A 19,859-nucleotide genomic window follows, 5' to 3' on the forward strand; every position below is an offset into this window, starting at 1 on the left:
GGTCACCTGTCATTTTAATTCTCCCCCTTGCTCTCACACTGACATTTCTGTCCTTGGCCAACTGCACTGTTCCAATGAAGCTCAATGCAACTTTGAGGAACAGCACCTCATTTCTCGACTGGACACTTTACAGCCTTCCGGACTCAACAGTGAGTTCAACAATTTCGGACCATAATCTCTGCTCTAATTTTGTTTCCTTTTCTTTGCTTGGTTCGGTTTTATTAATTTCAGTCAGCAGCACTGCTGCAAATTTCCAGCATCTGCAGTGTTCTGCTTTCAGAATATTAACCAATTGCTTCAAAATATGATATTGGGCTGATCCAACAGATTGATGCAGAGGGCCTCAAATTTAATTGATATGGCTGGACACAATAGCAATTGCCTCAGATTGTTTTCTTATCCACTCCCTTTTCCTTCACCAGCCCCGCCACCCCTTCCTTACTCGCCATCCAAAGACAGACACCTTGTTAGGAGTACAGTATCATAGGTGCTGGTTGATCTCCAGTAAATCAAATGGATTTTCATGAATAAGCAGGCTGTGGGAGTAATACAGCCATATGGTCATATGGATGGGAAATTCCCTTCAACCCAGCAACTCACCCCTCTACCACCCAAAAATGGAAACTGAACAAATCACTGTTCTCACAAAAGAGCTCAAGATTTAAGCAACCTGACAAAAACCAAAACTTTATTATGTCCAAAGCGACCCCTCAAGATTCAGTGAGGGCGAATTTAAGAAACAGCATTTATTTTGACTAGAATTTTAAAAAGGCAAAGTAAAACCAACTACCAGAGGACTTGTTGCTTTAGTACTTTGAAAAAACTCTACCGAATCAATGTATCTAATAAACCCAATCTAAATATGCTGTTCTTCATGAACGGTGGGATAAAAGTGACTCTTTAAAGTCTTAGGTGTCCAAGCACATTGGCAAGGTTAAATGAACAGGTCACCCGTTCACCCTCTCAACGAAGTGTGCCCAAGTGGTACTTAAAAAGAACATACAAATGAATAGGTGAACTTTAAAAAAAACCAAAATTATTCATGATGTTCTATATGCTGTTTTGGATGATAATCATCACCTAAGTTAGTGTTTACGATGGCATTAGTGATTTCCCCCCTACACTGAAAGAGACTTACAAGAATAGGATTCTTTTTCTGAGAAGCAAATAATGCCAGAACTCCCGGAAAAGCCATTGCCTGAAAAAGCAAGCAAAATGTTTCAAAGCAAGTAAAATGTTTCACCATTGGTTCATGGATTAAAGAAAAGTCATGTTATATTTAAAAGTAAATTCTTTTGGATTTACCGTGCCAGTCCAGATGGGTATTCTAGTTCTACTGAGTACTGAATTTTTCCTAAAAATTGTATCCATAAAGCCAGATATTACACACACTGCAGCACAAGCTATCTGCAGAAATCCCAGGACAACCATACCACGCTGGTTAAATATGAAGTATCTGTAACGTGCCATTGTCTGAAGACAAAGATGGGGAAAACAGCCAATAGCCTCACTGATGGTCAATAATTTTAATATCTGTAGGTTCAAACAAGGTGATCTTCAACTCATAACCTAGAATGGGAGGGGAAAAAAAAGGATGGGTTAAAGACCATGCTTATTTACTTAAACACTAAATTCCACCGCTTTCATTTAGAATCACCAGGATGGTCATTGCATTTGACAACAAATTATCAAAGCACTAACAAATGGCACAGCACAGGACGAAACCATTCAGCCCATCTAGTCTGTATAGCTCTTTCAAACAGAAATCCAGTTATTCCCACTAGCTCATTCCCCATATCCCTGCAACTTTTTCTCCAAATGTTTATCCAATTTTCTTTTGGAAAGTTACTATTAAATTTGTTTTCAGCACTTGTCAGACAGTGCATTCTAAATCCTAATCGCTCATCATATAAGGTTTGTCCTCATGTTGCCTCTTTTTTTTTGCCAATCACCTTAAATCTGTACCCTCTGGTTATTGGTCTTCAGTCATTGGAAATAGTTTTTCTTTATTTACTCTAGTCAAATTCAGGATTTTAAACACAGGTCAAATCTCTTGTCTTTTCTTCTGCTATAAAAGGAGAAAAATCCCAGTTTTTTCAGTCTCTATTCACAGTTGCAACCCCTCATACCTGGAACTATTCTAGCAATCTCTTCCATAACCTCTCCAAAGCATTCACATCCTTCCTGAAGCATGCTACCTAGAAATGAACCCAATACTTCAGCTGGGGCCAAACTAGTGCTTTACAGATTTTTGCATGATTTCCTGGTTTTTGCACTTTTATGTCACTATTTATAAAGCCAAGGATCCCACAGGCTTTATTAACTTCTTTGTTAACCCTTCTTGCACCCCCTTTAAAATTGTGCCATTTAATTTGTATTAAGTCTCTTCAATTGTCCTACCAAAATGTGTCAGCTCACAATTTTCTGCGTTGAATTTCATCTGTCACGTGTCCTCTCATTCCACCAGCCTGTTTATTTTCTCTTGAAATCTAATACTATTTTCCTCACTTTTTACTACACTTAAAATTTTCTTCCACAAAGTTAAAAATTCTGCCTGTACCCCAAATCACTAATGTATATCAAAACAGCAGTGGTCCTAGTACTGAACCTTGGTGAACACCACTGCATACCACCCTGCAGTCCAAAACAAAAACAGCCATGTGAAATAAACCTTGCACTAACTAGCACTTAGATAGCACTTTTAAAGTAGAAAACAACTTAAAGCTCTTCAGAAGCACAATCATTATGACACAGCCGATGGTAAAGGCCACATTGCTCAAATCCCAGAGGGAAACTTGAAACAACTACCATAACCTATTTTTGCAATTTGTATGTTTCAAGATGCAGGCTTTGAATTCAATAGTAATAAGACCACCAAGTCTCAAGAGTTTTTTTTTTATAAAACTAAATTAAACATTTATTAATGCAAAAATTGTAAACACATACATATGTCTACAAAATGTCTACTATAATAACTACAAAAATCCCCTAATTAATCTGACTCTCAGTTACACCCCCGTTAAGGCAACAGTAAAACTCAGATTTAAAGAGACACCTGGCAGAGCACACCATGGACAGTTGCATTCAAAATGAGTTTCTTTTCAGCTCTTGCAGACAGGCTTGAGGTTTACAGGCTGGAGGCTTCTCACACTTGTTGGATCTTAAAATGCCTCTGCCTCACACACACACACACACACACACACAATCTTCTTTTTCCTTTATACATATCTTTCTCTTTGAATGTAAATTTTCCATTCTATTACTAGGTTTTTAATTTTACCTCTTCTAACAATAACATCCTTTGATTCCACCAATTTTATTAGTAAGCTGAAAAAAAGAAACACATTGCTTGGCATCTTCTAGCTTGGTGCAAGATTTCACCCATTCTTTTGAATGCTTTATTTAAAAATGCAAATTGCCCCCTTGACACCTATGTTTCTAAACTTCCCCATGTTTATCTAATTACCATTTCAAACCTACTTCTTTCTATACATCAAAGCTGGCTTTAATCCAATTAAGACGCACACACATACACAGACTTCTAAACTCTATTTTTAAAAAATTCCAATAACATTATAGACATTAATCTCTTCATGACACAAACGCAAAAAGGACACCAAGCTAAAAGCTTATCCTAAGAACTGGACTTTTAAGGACGGTCTTAAAGAGGGAGGGGGTAGAGGACAGAAGTGGAAAATAGATGGCCTAAACAGGTAAAGCATAGCTCCAATGGTTATGCAAGAGAGGGCATGCAATAAGAGTCGGAGGAACGGAGAATTTAGTGGGTTGGGGGAGGGGGTGCGGTAGAGAATAAAAGAGGGTATTGTAAGGCTGGAGGAGTTTATAGAGATAGGGAAGGATGAGACCATGAAGGGATTTGCACAGAAGAATGAGAATTTAAAATTTCAGGTCTTGTGGAACTAGAAGCCTATTTAGTTCAGAAAGGCTTGAGGTGATGAGTGAGCAGGACTCGGTGGAGGATAGGATATGGACAGCAGAGTTTCAGATGAGCAGAAGTTAACAGAATGTGAAGGATAGGAGCCAGCCAATGGAGAATTGGAATAGTGAAGTTTGGAAATGACAAAGGCAAAGATGTTGGTAGCAAATGGTGTGAGGTAGATACAAATGTGACAGCAGGTATTTATGATGGAGAGGACATATAGAGTCAGAGCTTAGCTTTGGTTCAGCTAAGACATCAAGGTTATCAACTGTCAGGTTCAGCTAAAGATGAGAGGGTTAGAATTGACTGCAAGGGAGTGGAATTTCTGATGGTGAACAAATACGATGGCTTCAGCCTTCCCAATGTTTAATTGGAAGAAATTGCAGCTCATCTCAGACAAGCAATCTGACACTACAGAGGTAATGGACTGGACTAAAAAGTATGTGTGGAGAGTTAGAGCTAGGCACTGTTAACATACATGTGGAAACTGACCCCATGTCTTGGGTCACTTCACCCATGGGCAACATGTAGTTGAAGAGGAGGAAGACACCAGTGATAGACCATTCAGAGATTCTGGTGTAAGGATGGGAATAAATACTGTTGCTGGAAATGCCTACTGAACCATAGTCAGAGCAAGAGTGAACCAACATGGCCTATCTCACCTACCTGGACAATGGAGGAGGACAGTGTGAGGCTGCAGAGTGTTCAAGGAACATGAGACAGAATAATGAATCAGAGTTACAGAAGGCATATTTATGACTTTGGTTAGGGATGTTTCAGTATTGTGGCAGTTGCAGAAAGTAATTGGAAGGATTCAACAGTGAGTTGTGATAAACATGCATATGAAATTAGGAGGCAACAACATATTCAATGGCTTGAGGGGAAAGGGAGGTTACAGATGGAGCAGTGGTTGGCAAGGACAGAGGGATCGAGTGTGGGTTCCTTTTGAGGATGGGGATGATGGAAGTTTTGAAAGGTAGGAGACAGTGCCAGAAGAAAGGGCATCTTTACAATGTCAGCTAGCTTGGCCAGAAAGGGACATTAGGTGGTCAGTAGTTTGGTAGGAACAGGCTGAGAGACCAACAGATGGTCCTCGTGGACATGATAAGCTTATAGTTACCACGAGGGAGATGTAGATTCATGGCTAAACTTAATGAACAAGGGAAAAGTGCAGCAGAGAGAATGCAATGGGCAGTTTCAATTTTAGTGACAAAGAGGTCAATAACCTCCTTGCACTTGTAGGTATGGACTGGAGGAAACAGCTTATAGAGCTGCTCAATAGTGAGAAGAAGCTAAGCTATGCTGATCCTTGAGACAGGGTGGTTTTGTCAGAGGATTGAGATGCCAGATAGCATTTGATTTGATAATGGATGGATAAACCAGATCAGTGCTAAATCTCAAATCTGTACCCCCCACTCCCACTAACACCCCCCTGCACCTGCCCAATTTTGGCCTAAACACATAGGGCAATACTAAGGGAATGACTAGGATGGGAGACTGTAAAGGTTTTGCTGAAGACAAAGGAAAAATTGGGCATGAGGGAGAAATTAAACATATTAACAACTGCAGAATATCACAGCAAACTTGGAGTGGACTGCGTGAGAATTATTTATTTTCTTTTCCCTGGGGCAGACATAGAAGGATGTGGGGCTGATAGTGGAGATAGTGAGGGGAACAAGGAAATGCTCAAAGATACCTTTGTCAGCATTAAAGAACATAGGAATAGAGAAGTCATGGGACATGGCAAGGTCGAGGGGTGGCCTTAAATATGGATAGGAGATTTTATTTAGAGGAGCGACTTATCAACTGTCAGGTTCAGCTTGAGGTGAGAGGGTTGGAATCAACTGCAAGGGAGTGGAATTTGAGAGACCAGTGAATTCAGGCAATAAATTATTTTAAAAGAGAAGCAAGATGGGCAGGAAAAGGCAATGTGCTCAAAGCAGAAGATGCCAAAGGAGTGGGAAAAGAGAGATCAAGGTTTGGTAATGAGGGTGACACTGCCACTGTGGTACTTCTGGCAGGGCATCTGGTGAAAATATAACAGGACAGGGAGCTTCAGTAAGGCTCAAGGTGCTGTGAAATCAAGTACAATAAAGGATAGTGGATGGCAAGGGCCTTGTTCACAAGTGAACAAATGCTCTGGTGAGAAATGCGAAAAGGAGGGCGGCATCGATTGTTGACCTACTGAAGAGCCAATGGAAAGCAAGACGTAGGTATAGTGAGCAGGACAGGAAGGTGATTATCAAGATTAGACCCCAAAAGGTCCTTGAGTGGAAAAGTTAGCGAGGGAGGAGAATGGTGGTATTTTGGGTTGCTGTTCACAATAGATACCTGCATAAAATCATAAGAAATAAGAGCAAGAAATTCAGCCCATCGCGCTCTGCCATTCAATAAGATCATGGCTGATACCAAGGGGCCTTAATTCCATTTTTCTGCTTGACCCCACCCCCAAGCCCAACCGCTCCTTGTAAGATCAAAAAGCTCAGCCTTGAATATTTTCAATGACCCAGCCTCCACTGCTCTGAGGGAGAGAATTCCAAAGACTAACAACACTCAGAAGAATTTCCTCCTCATTTCCATTAAATGAGAGACACCATTTACTTTTAACTGCACCCCGTAGTTCTAGATTCCTCCACAAGGGAAAAACATCCTCTTAGCCTCTACCCTGTCAAGCCCCCTCAGAATGTTATGTCTCAGTAAGATCATCTCTTATTCTTCTAAACTCCAATGAGTATAGGCCCTACCTGCTCAACCTTTCCTAATAAGACAAAGCTTTCATCCTAAGAATCAGCCTGGTGAACCTTCTCCAAACTGCTTCCAATGCAATTATATCCCTTAAGTAAGGAGATTAAAACTGCACACAGTACTCCAGGTGTGGTCTCACCAATGGCATGTGCAGCTATAGCAAGACTTCCCTACTTTACATTCCATCCCCTTGCAATAAAGGCCAGCATTCCATTAGCCTTCCTAATTATTTGCTGTATCAACATGCTAACTTTGTGATTCATGTACAAAGACAACCAGATCATTGTGTGCATATTCTGCAGTCTTTTTCCATTTAAATAACATTGTTTTTCTATTCTTATCAAAATGGACCTTATATTTTCTCACATTATACTCCATCTATCAATTTTTTACCAACTCACAATCTATCTATATCCCTTTGCAGACTCTTTGTATCCTCTCAACTTGCTTTCCTACTTTTGTATCATCAGCAAATTTGGCTACAATACAGTCGTCCCCTTCATCCAAGTTAATATAGATCATAAATAGTTGAGGCCCCAGCACTGATCCCTGTGGCACTCCACTCATTATAGTTTTCCAACCTGAAAATGATCCATTTATCCCATGTTTCCTGTTAGTTAGCCAATCCTCTATCCATTTTAATATATCACCCCCAACACAATGAGCTTTTGTGCAGTAACCTTTTATGTAGCATCTTACTGAACGCATTTTGGAAATCCAAGTACACTACATCCACTGGTACTGCTTTAACCATCCTGTTTGATACATCCCCAAAAGAACGCTAATATATTTGTCAAACACGATTTCCCTTTCGCAAAACCATGATGACTCTGCTTGATTATGATTTTCTAAATGTTCTGCTACTTACTAACTCTTTAATAATGGAGTCTAGCATTTTTGCAAATGACAGATGTTCGGCTAATTGACCTATTTTTTCCTGCTTTCTGACTCCCCCTTTCTTGAAAGAGGTGTTACAAATCAATACAATACTGATTTATCTCAGTGAAGCAAAGATATTCCAACAAAAAAAACCATTACAGGTTGTTACTGATGTATTTCATAGAAGATCTGCACTTGTGGATCATGGTGGTCTCGCTTAATCAGGATCTCAAGTTACAATTTGAGGAATTGCTGAGCAAAACCTCAAACACCTGTAATAATCCCAGAATTTTGTTTAATAGATGAGCATGTGACATTGTGAGTCACTGTAAACAAGTAACTCTGTTCATAAATGTTATTTGTCTCAAGTTATACCGATGTCACACTTAAACAATAATCATACATAATCTCATTCGAGAGTCAGAATTGGTACAATACAAGCCTTGGAGTTAAATTGTTCTCCATTTGAAATACTGGTCTTATAATTACCATACATTTTCAAACTAGTTTCCAGGCTCCAATTTTTTCTACAAGTTGAGGTCCATTATCCTGGCTAATCACATTAGCGTTTGAGAAGTGGGAGCTTTACACATGTAGATGTTGTTGCTGCACCTATACCAGTATTTACTCAGCACATGGTTTTCAAGCATTTCAGTGGCCTACTGAAGAAGTTTCAAAAGTTCTTAAGTGAAATAACTGTCAGAGCTTGAAACCAATATCTGAAACATGTACAGATAGCAGAAACTATACTTGTGGAGCAAATAAAATTCTGAAATCAGCACATTCAAATGTCATGAAGCCATGGGCTAGTTATTAGAAAGCTTGAATTACAGCTCAACATCCACTATTCAAAATTACGACCAAAGTTGTTTCACTTCAATAACAGCAATATTTAAAGTTAATCAAAGAACGCTATAATTTAGTGACTTTTAAAAAATAAATTTGTGTTGTTTGTGCTGAATGATGGGTGCCTCACAAGAAATAGTCGAGGGTGCAATCTTCAGTATATCCTTGGATGAGTACAACACCTGGTTCACAATGTACCCGATCTGTTACTTTTCCCTCCTTTTATTCATATAACAGTTAACCTGAAAATTAAATTTCAGGGCAAGGTATTTACTACATTAATGCAATCTGAACTTAACTTTTGATTTAGAGTCTCCAGGTACTGCTGTTTTGATGGTAAACTGAGACTTAACAGTCAACTCTCTGTTGGGTACCTGGCTTCACCAGTGACATTAAAATCATTAAGTTCACACTGTCATTCAGTGAAAGGTATGTCACAGCTGAAGCATGTGTACTGATAATCGCATGGAATGGTGCAACATGATTTGGCATAGCGGTCTTCAGGAACTCAGCAGTTGGGGAAATTACAGCACAAACCAAGTTACACGGATTAAGTTGGACAATTCTGTAGGAATACCAGTAGGCACTTACCGCAAATGTGGCATGTGTGTGAAAAATATGTAGTGAAATGTAAGATTACATATTATTTATTATTTCATATGATTTGGTTTAAATATTAACTCCTCTAAAATGTGGAGTTTTTGGTCTGTTTTTTTTTATAATTTATAGTTTTAAAACCATTACATTTAAATTGGAGACTGTTCTCCAAGTTTGAAAATGGAAGGAGATCAACTGATGAAAGGATTTGTAATAATACCTGGAACAATGAGATTTTAAAAAACATTAATACAGAATCTTGCCATAGAAATTATGCCTGTCTTTCATTAGCTATCATGGAATATAACAGCCTGTTTCTAGCATTTGTGAACTAACTGCTGGGTGCAGACATCTTTTATGTTCATAAATTGTCAAGTAATTAGAGAATCAGGTGTAGAAGCACAATTTGGAATTTGCCTCATTGTTAGTGTTAAGATTTAACTATTGCTTAACTTTGGAATCCATTATAAAGAAAGCATATGCAGGACATTTAGAAAATTATAAAACCATGTTAACTCTGATTGATTCAATGAAAGGAAAATTGTGTTTAACAAATTTATTAGAGTTATTTTGAGGATGTAACAAGCAGGGTGGATGAAGGAGAACCAGTGGATGTAATGTATTTTGATTTCCAAAAGATAGTTGATAAGGCGTCACATAAAAGATTACTATACAAAGTAAGAACTGATGGTGTTGGCAGAAATACATTAGGATGGATAGCAGCTTAGCTAACTAACATGAAAGTGTGTGTCAGGATAAATGAGTCATTTTCAGGCTGGTAAACTGTAACTAATGGGGTGCCACAGGGATCAGTGCTGAGGTTAAATGAGTGGGAAAAAAATGGCAGATGCTCGATGTAGGAAATGAGAGTTTATTCACTTTGGTGGGAAGAACAGAAAAGCAAAATATTATTTAAATGGAGGCTACAGAATGCTGTGATACAGAGGGATCACACATGAAGGACAAAAAGTTAGTACACAGGTATAGCGACTAATTAGAGGTCAAATGGAATGCTACCCTTTATTGCAAGGGGGATGGAGTATAAAAGTAGAGAAGTCTTGCTACAATTGTACAGGGCATTATTGAGGCTACTGAGTAGAGTTTTGGTCTTTTTTTTTTACAAAGGAGGAATATACTTGCATTGGAGGCAATTCACTGAAGGTTCACTAGGTTGATTCCTAGAATGAAAGGGTTGTCTTATGAGGAAAGATTGAGCTGATTATGCCTAAACTCATTAGAGTTTAGAAGAATAGAGATGATCTTATTGAAACATGTCAGATTGTAAGGGGGCTCGACAGGGAAGATACTGAGAGAACGTTTCCCCTCACTGGGGAACCTAGAACTAGTTTCAGAATAAGGGGACACCTATTTAAGAGAGAGAAGGAATTTCTTCTCTGGCAGTTGCAAATCTTTGAAATTCCCTACCCGAGAGAGCTGTGGAGGTGGAGTCATTGAATATATACAAGGCTGAACCAGACAGATTTTTGAACTATACAGGTGTCAAGGGTTTATAGGGAACAGGCAGGAAAGCAGAGATGAGACCAGACACTAAATGGCAGAGCAGTTTTGAGGGGAGGTACTGCCTACTCCTGCTCCTTTTTCTGTTATGTTCAATTATGTTGGGTATTATTGTTTGTAAGAATTGTAATTGAACTTAAGAGGAAAATACACCCTTACAATTTAAAGGCTTCATGTCTTTTCATTGTGATGCTCCACATTCTAGGGCTATAGAAACATCATGAAAAACCAATTACTGTACCATTAAAGACAGTTTAGCTGAATTTGCTGAGTTGAGCTGAGCTATAAGAACTATGTGGACTTTTAAACAGTTTACTAGTTTGTATTTGTGCTCTGTCCAACTTCCATCTTTCCTTCCTTTCAAAAGCTTCCCAGGTTCTATGTTCAAACCTCGCTTTCGATTTGAGCACAAACCACATTGTTAGAAGTCGTTGCTCCCAATGCGGTTTCCTCTACATTGGAGAGACCAAATGCAGACTGGGTGACCGCTTTGCAGAACACCTTCGGTCTGTCCGCATGACCCAGACCTCCCTGTCGCTTGCCATTTCAACACTCCACCCTGCTCTCATGCCCACATGTCCGTCCTTAGCCTGCTGCATTGCTCCAGTGTAGCTCAACAGCACCTCATCTTCCGACTAGGCACTTTACAGCCTTCCGGACTGAATATTGAGTTCAACAATTTTAGATCATGAACTCTCTCCTCCATCCCCACCCCCTTTCCAATCCCCACCCCCCCGCCTTTTTCCATCCATTGTTTTATCTCTACCTTTTAGCCTATTTTGATTCCTTCACCCCACCCCCACTAGGGCTATCTGTACCTTGCTTGTCCTGCTTTCTACCCTTAACTAGCACATTCCTTAGATAATATCACCACCTTCAACACCTCTTTGTCCTTTTGTCTATGACATCTTTTGGCTATCTCCACCTATCACTGGTCCTCTATCCAGCTCTACGCACCCCCCCTCCCCCCTTTAAACCAGCTTATATTTCACCTCTCTTCTATTTTTACTTAGTTCTGTTGAAGAGTCATACGGACTCGAAACGTTAACTGTGTTCCTCTCTGCAGATGCTGCCAGACCTGCTGAGTTTTTCCAGGTATTTTTATTTTTGTTATGGATTTTATACTGTTGAGGGGGGAATGGTGTGGAGCAGGTGGAGCAAAATAGACGTTCAGCGACAGGTGGGAGCTCAGCAGAGATTTGACAAAGATGTTATGGACACAAGACAAAGGGAGTGTTAATGGTATTCTTAAATACTAAAGAAGGTGGTAATAGTCGCATTAAGATAACAGAATGTGTTAATAGCAGAACAAGGGTCAGTGCTCTGTGAAAGCAAAACATAAGAACAAGTTACCCTTGTTCTGCTACTAACACATTCTGTTCTTTTACCTTTATGTCACTATTACCACCCTCTTTAGTCTTTAATACTCCCTTTATCTTGTATCCATGACACCTTTGTCAAATCTCTCCTAAGCTTCCACCTATCTCTGATCTTCTATTTTGCTCCACCTACTCCACACCACCACTGGCTCCCACCTTCAACAATATAACATCCATCAGATTTCTACCTCTCTTCAGCTCTGAAGAAGTCATACAGACTCAAAACTTTAATTCTGTTCCTCTCTCCAGAGTTGCTGCCAGACCTGTTGAGTTTTTCCAGCATTTTCTGTTTATATTTCAAATTTCCAGCATTCACAGTAGTTTGCTTTTACTCCAGAGTTAGATTCTGTGTGATATTGGGAACCTAATGTTTTAGTGATGGCAATGCTAAACATATACATACCTCACAGTTTAAACAATGTTATTGTTTAAATCACTATTTGCATTATATACCACTGTCACACTGAAATATCTCAACACGCTTCACCAAACAAAATATTTTGAGGGTTTATATAGCGCTACGCAAACATCTCCCACGTCACACAAGCCAACAATTAAATAAATGACATTTTTTTCCCTGGTCAGTGTTGGTTAAGGGAGGAATACCAGCCAAGGCATTCTCAAATAGTGTCATGGGACGAAACGTGTTTGACATACAAATGTTTAGATAATATGTTTTTAAAATCTGACCTGTACTAATAAAAAGATAAAGGCAGACAGATAGATTAATAAAATGACACATTTATCTCTTGCATTTGGGGTCTTGCCAAGTATTTAGAAATTCGAAGCGATTTTTTGAACGACACAGCTTCAAACATTTATCATTTGGCTATTTACTTCAGAACCTCCCGAAAAAAAGTGATTTAAGTTTGATGTTCTGAGATCCACCTTGTCCCCCAAATGTAAATGAGGGGCGTGAATGGGATATAACTCGCGATTGTTATGTGTTCTCCTCCAGTGAGGCATAAAATTACATTAAAACAGCCTTGCGGGGGGGGGGGGGGGTAGTGCACGAAAGTCACCGCCTCAGTTTTCAACACAAGAAGCACCATGAAACAAATTTAACAAATGGTTTATTCTTCCCTCAAAGCCTGGCCCAGCCTCACCCACTTTCTGCAGTCACGCTCCAACCCTTGTGAATTCTGGACTCCTCACCCGGGAGCGCGCGCATTTCCTCCTCCCAAAAAAAACACACACATCTGGAACAAAGAAAACTTGCCTCGAAATGTCCAGACGCGACCCTTTTAACCCACCTGCCCGGCATAACACATGAGGAAAACGTTACCTTCTCCCCGATGTATCAAAAAGTAAGTACCGCACAATGAATGCGCGAGCGGCTCATTGACCAGATTTTAAACAATGTTTACTTCCTTCTAAATTTCATCAAGTTTTTTTTCTTTTTTTGGATTAAAAAAAAAATGCCTGTACTTCTTGGAGAAGCCGAAGGACTTTTCTGTTCTCTTGTACGGCGACACCAAATGTCCCTCTTAGCAGGCAGACTCTCTGGACTCCATTATCAAACTCTTCCTCTGTTCACAGGTGTAACCAGCTCAGCAGGAACACCTCATCTCATTAACCCTGTCCAGCCCACTTCTTGGCTCAACTACAAGGAGGAATGTCATCTGTTCCCACTTTTCTAATTCTCTGCTTTGTGTGTTATATTTCTATTTTTTTTTTGGGGGGGGGGGAGCCTGAAGGAAGCGTTTGTTACGAATACATCGATTTAAAAAGTGCAGTTGTGTTTTGTCCCAGTCATCTCATTCTCGTTGGTAGATTTGCCTGGATTCTCACAGATTATCTAAAGCTGAGTCCTCCAAGTTAATAACCACCATGTAAACCATTGCTGGCTGGAGTCAACTCCCTCCCAGGCCTCCACAAACCACGCACTAATTGCTCATCCAGATTCGGGGACACTGGATATTTCTTTTCCTATGCTACTAAAGAGGGCGGAAAGATCCTCCTCCCCGTTTGATATTGTGTCTGCCGGTGTTGGGAACTGTTCTGCGGGGAAGCACAGGCTCAAACCTCAAATCTCAGTACCTCACCGTGATGAATATTAAGAATGTTTTAAATCTGATACTGTTTTGTGTATCACAAACCATTGGGGACCTGGGGTGGTCCAGCACTGCATAAGCAGAAACTTCCTCTAGTTAAATATTAGGAAGACCACAGCCATTATCTTCGTTCTCCACTACAAACTCCATCCCCTACCTACAAGCTCCATTCTTCTCTCTGGTACCTATCAGAGGCTGAATCAGATTGTTTGCAACCTTGGTGTCATATTTGACCATGAGATGAGCTTTGGACCGCATACCTATGCCATCACTAAGACTACTCACTTCTGCCTCTCTAAAATCACCCAACTCCACTCCTGCCTCAACTCATCTCCTGATGAAATCCTCATTCATGCCTTTGTTACCTCTAGACTTGACCATTCCAACATTCCAACCCACAATGAATTGCAAGGAAGGTGTAGCCTTTAATCCTACATTTGGATATAATAAAACAAAATAATTTAATGATAGTGCTGAATTAAATATTGATTTGTTATGACAAAGAAATAGTAAATTATATTCACTGTGGAAAGCTATTATGATTTCCTGTTTTTAATTAATTAAGGAGAAACAGGGCATTGCCCCAGTCTGGGATTCCATGAAATGACTTTTTGATGGAACTGCTCTGATGACACTCGAATACATTTATATAATGGCTGTGGGTGACACAACAACAGCTTGCTCAAAGAGCTCTCACATTCTACCCTCTGTAAACTTGAGGTTATCTAAAATTCTGTTGCCTGTGTGCTTAGGTGCACAGAATCCCTTTCATGTGCTTGCTAACCTGTATTGGCTCCCAGTCAATTTTACCTCAATTTTAAATTTCTCATTCTTGTTTTCAAATACTTCCATGGCCTTGCCTGCCCCATCTCTGTATTATCCTCAAATCCCACAACCCTTTGATGTAACTCTTTCGAGTTATCAACAGTCACAGATTGTAACTCTTTCAAGTACATTCACAGTTCTTGGTTTCCGGGAGTGGGACATGAACCCACAACCTTCTGATTCAAAGGCAAGGGTGCTATGAACTGAGCCACAGCTGACACCTCAACCCTTTGATGTAACTCTTTCGAGTTATCAACAGTCACAGATTGTAACTCTTTCGAGTACAATCACAGTTCTTGGTTTCCGGGAGTGGGACATGAACCCACAACCTTCTGATTCAAAGGCGAGGGTGCTATGAACTGAGCCACAGCTGACACCTCGCCACAGCTGACACCTCAACCCTTTGATGTAACTCTTTCGAGTTATCAACAGATCTCATGTAACTCTTTCAAGTACATTCACAGTTCTTGGTTTCCGGGAGTGGGACATGAACCCACAACCTTCTGTTTAAAGGTGAGGGTGCTATGAACTGAGCCACAGCTGACACCTCAACCCTTTGATGTAACTCTTTCGAGTTATCAACAGTCACAGATTGTAACTCTTTCGAGTACATTCACAGTCCTTGGTTTCTGGGAGTGGGACATGAACCCACAACCTTCTGATTCAAAGGCGAGGGTGCTATGAACTGAGCCACAGCTGACACCTCAACCCTTTGATGTATATGCACTAATCTAATTCTGATCTTAAGTATCTCTGATTTTAATTGCTGCACCAGGGGTGGCTATGCCTACAGTTGCCTGCATGCTAAGCTTTGGAATTCCCTACTTAAACTTGTCCACCTCTCTTTCCTCCTTCAAGAAGCTCTTTGAAACCTAGCTCTTTGAGCAAGCTTTTAGTCATCTGCCCTGATATCATCTAATGTGGCTTTATAATGCTCCTATCACTTGGAACATTTACTTAATGTTAATGGCATTATATAAATACAAGTTGTTGTTGAGTGTCACCCAGAGCAGTTTCATCAAAAAGTTATTTCATGGACTCCCAGACTGGGGTAATGCCCCAGGAAATCATAACACTAAATTATACTCATTGTGGAAAGCAATTTCTTTGTCATGACAAATCAACATTTAATTCAGCACTATCATTAAACTATTTTGTTTTATTATACCCAAATGTAGAATTAAAGGCTACACCTTCCTTGCAAGTCCCTATTCAATTCAGCATTTACATTTTTTTGAACTCCTTTTATATAGTAGTTATCAATAATTTTCTCCAGGAATCATTCACATTAACATAGAAGTGTTGCTAACAAAATAAATTAACTTCTAGTCTTAACCCAACACCAGCTTGTTTTTATAAAGCATCTTTAGCACAGTAAAACAACCCCAGGTTTCTCGCAGGAGCCACAAAAGGAGATATTAAAGCATCTTAAGGATGGAAAGAGAGGTAGAGGGGCTTAGGAAGGGTATTCCTGAGCTTAAGACCTTTGCAGCCAGAAACATGGCTGTCAATGGTGGAGCAATTAAAATCAGGGATGCTCAAGGCACCAGAATTGTGGAAGATTACAGAGATAGGGGGAGCAAGGCCATGGAGAATTTGGAGAGAAGAATGGAAGTTTTAAAATCAAGGGGTTTCTTCACCTGGAGCCAGAGTAGGTCATGGGACTTGGCGAGAGTTAAGGACACAATCAGTAGTTTGGAAGACCTCAAGTTTACAGAGGGTAAATATAGGAGGCCCGGTATGAGTTGTTTTGAATAGTTAAGTCTAGAAGTAACAAAGACATGGATGAGGGATTCAACAGTAGATGAGCTGAAGCAGAAGCAAAGCCATGTTACAGAACTATAAATAGTGATGGCATGGAGATGTGGTCAGAAGCTCATGTTGGGGTCAAATATGACACCAAGGTTGCGAACTGGTCCAGCCTGAGAGTTTCCAGAAAGAGGGATGGAGTCAGCGGTAAGGGACTGGAATTTCTGATGGTAACCAAAGACAATGGCTACGATCGTTCAGATATTTAACTAGAGGAAATTTCTGCTCGACTGGATGTCAGACAAGCAATGAGGCAATTTAGAAGCCATAGAGTGGTGGTGCTGAAATATAGCCTGGCGTTGTCAGCATACATGTAGAAATAGGCTCTGTATTTTCAGGTGATGTCACCAAGGGGCAGCATATAGATAGATAATAAATAGGAGGGGTGGAGGGCAAGGATAGATCTTTGCAGGACACCATAGGTAACAATGCAGGAATGGGAAGAAAAGCCATTCTCTGGCTATGCCTGAATAGATAAGAACATAACCAGATGAGTGCAGTCTCACCCTGCTGCACAATGGTGGAAAGGCATTGGAACAGGGTGGTATGGTCAGCCATGTCAAAGGCTACAGACAGATCAAGAAGGATGAGGGTAGATTACCTTTGTCATAGTCCTATAGGATGTTATTTGTAACTTTGATAAGAGCCATGGCAAGGGTAAAAACCTGTTTAGAGGGACTCTGATATGGAATTCCAGAAATGGTAGCATGACCAAGAATTTATTCAACCAAAATAGCAGATATGAAAAAATTAAAAGTTTATAACAATTTGATTAATTGATTAAAGTGAAATGAATAAATAGCCAATATGAATTAGATTGAAGGTGAAAAGGATTATAGAACCAACTTTTCAACTGAACTGACCCTTTGGACATCATGATTCCTGTGTTTTACAGTCTATTGTCTCAGCAGAAATTATGCGCTCAGAATAATGTAGATTGATATGTCAGCAGTTTATCTGATTACTTTGGATAGTGTGCAGACATTTCACAATGTTTCAAAACTTCACCCATGGTTGGTTACCTCCTTTCAGAGATTAAGACTTAATTTCAGTGTGAGCTATTCAGTATATTGGAAGATACCAGTTTGGACAATAACCTTTGATTGCTCGGGAGTTTGTTACAACAATTGACCAAGTTACAAACTCATGCATATTTATATATTTCTCAGCTACTTTACCTGTGATCTTACACTGGGTTTAGTCTATAGTTCAAGTTCACCTCATCTTTTTAGGTCATTTTAGTTCAATCTACACAATGTGAAAATAGTAAGTGCTAAGCACAATTAAGTTTATCTTTGGATGAGTCAGCTCACCTCACACATTACTGCCCATCTTTATTTAACTCCTCATATTGAGGAAATCTAAATATTTTCATTGTAAATAGATTTCTTGAAAATTATTCATGATAGTAGAATATTAACCACATTGCATACACCAGAACTAAGGAGGTCAGGGAAGTTGAATACTCTTTTCACTTCTAGGAGCTACATTTAAATTGTCCCCGAACTGAAAAGTACCTTGTTCACAGTGGGCACAACAGTACAACTTGTCACACCTCAGGATTTTATTGTCAGTCACATTAAAAGAGGATACACGATGGCTTGCTACTGGTGTGTGCAGCTGACTTATTCCAAGGTGCTTAGCACGTTAGGAATTGTTTCTTGTTCTGTAGGTTTAGGCTGCTAGTTATATGCAGTACTGAAACAAAGCTACACTATCAGAATTCCCATTAAATTGAGTAACCTGAAAGTAAAAAGTCCCACTGTACAATTCAAAGAAGGGCAGGAGAGTTCAACTGGTGCCCTGGCCAACATTTATTCCTCAGCCAATATCTAAAATAGATGATCTGGTCATTCATTTACTTTTGTCACTGTTTGTGGGAGCTTACTGTGCAAAAGAATGGCCAAACAGATCTGTAACAACCTGCCTGGAAAAGTGCAGGCTCCTCGTGCCTTGTTCTTCAGACAATTCTAATGAAGTGATAGGAGTTCAATTAGGCTTTCTTCTAGCATCCCTCACATCTGTGGTCAGCTTAGAAGTCTACCTGCTGTTCCTTGTGGTTGACCAGTGTTGCTGCTCTTTATCCAATCAAATCAGGATGAAATGTAATTTCCAGATGAAGTACTGCTAGAGAACTGAGGATAATTGGATTAGCATGGATTCAGTTTCCATTTTAAAAAGTCATGAATTCTATTCTTACTTTATATACTTTTATTTTACATTACTTTGCCATTTGACTATGGGCAAAGCCTATTCTCACACAGTTTCTTTAAAGGAGAGGCTAGAGTGAGAGTTGGAAAACCACTTGCACCATCACTGGCACAAAAGGTGTAATTGCGGTGTGACAAGTTTACACAGGCAATTTCCATTATAAATGTAAAAACTGTACAAATAAACTGTGATAAGTTGGCAAAAAAATGACAATAGGAAATAAAGGAAAGTGCATATAGGTGTAATTTTGATGTATTATAGATAAGGACAAATGTTTCTCTACTGTATTAAGTTAATAAGAGATTGGCTATACCGTATAAAAAGTTTATCAAAACCAAAACACAACTATAAACTGCTTTTCCCACCCGCATCTTGCAACCAAAACAGTTTTCACCCAAAGAGAAAAAGTGCACACTCAAAAGTTATTTTGTATGAAGATGTTTATTTGTAGGTAAGTTAGAGAAATCCATATCAATGATTTTCTAAAGAAATCTCAGCTATTTGTTGGATCCTTGGTTTATGATACTTGCTGGCTTCTGATTTTATCACTGTCTAGGTAAACATTTTTTTAAAAATTCTTTCATGGGCTGTGGGCATCACTAGCTAGGCCTGCATTTTTTTGCCCATCCCTAATTACCCTTGAGAAAGTGTTGGGGATCCACCTTGAACCGCTGTAGTCCATGTGGTATAAGTACACCCACAGTGCGGTTAAGGAGGTAGTTCCAGGATTTTGACCCAGCACCAATGAAGGGATGGTGATATAGTTCCAAGTCAGGATGGTGTGTGGTTTGGAGGGGGGGCTTGCAGCTTGTGGTGTTCCCATGCATCCACTACCCTTGTCCTTCTAGGGTGGTAGAGGTCACGAAATTGGAAGGTGCTGTCAAAGGAGCCTTGGTGAGTTGCTGCAGTGCATCTTGTAAATGTTACACACTGAAGCCACTGTGCATCGGTGGTGGAGAAAGGAGTGGATGTTGAAGGTAGTGGATGGGATGTCAATCAATGAGCTGCTTTGTCCAGGATGGTGTTGAGCTTCTAAAGTGTGTAGGAGCTGCACTC

The 19,859-nt window shown here is 39.8% G+C and overlaps 1 protein-coding gene across 2 annotated transcripts in view; it reads right to left on the minus strand.

Moving 5' to 3' along the window:
* Positions 1–13,028, minus strand: part of LOC144678837 (uncharacterized) — a 31,723-nt gene extending 18,695 nt beyond the window's left edge. The window contains exons 1-4 of one of the 2 annotated variants that reach the window (XM_078538802.1): positions 13,015–13,028; positions 8,054–8,226; positions 1,306–1,569; positions 1,139–1,198 (exon numbers count right to left, since the gene is read on the minus strand). In XM_078538802.1, the coding sequence (XP_078394928.1) occupies positions 1,139–1,198; positions 1,306–1,470 (225 nt within the window). In that variant the 5' untranslated portion in view covers positions 1,471–1,569; positions 8,054–8,226; positions 13,015–13,028. The remainder of the gene's footprint in view (positions 1–1,138; positions 1,199–1,305; positions 1,570–8,053; positions 8,227–13,014) is intronic. The other variant, XM_078538814.1, reaches the window with a different exon arrangement.
* Positions 13,029–19,859: the final 6,831 nt, after the last annotated feature.

This window comes from Cetorhinus maximus, chromosome 1 (genome assembly GCF_964194155.1).
Source record: "Cetorhinus maximus chromosome 1, sCetMax3.hap1.1, whole genome shotgun sequence".
In the NCBI taxonomy this organism is placed as follows: Eukaryota; Metazoa; Chordata; class Chondrichthyes; order Lamniformes; family Cetorhinidae; genus Cetorhinus; species Cetorhinus maximus.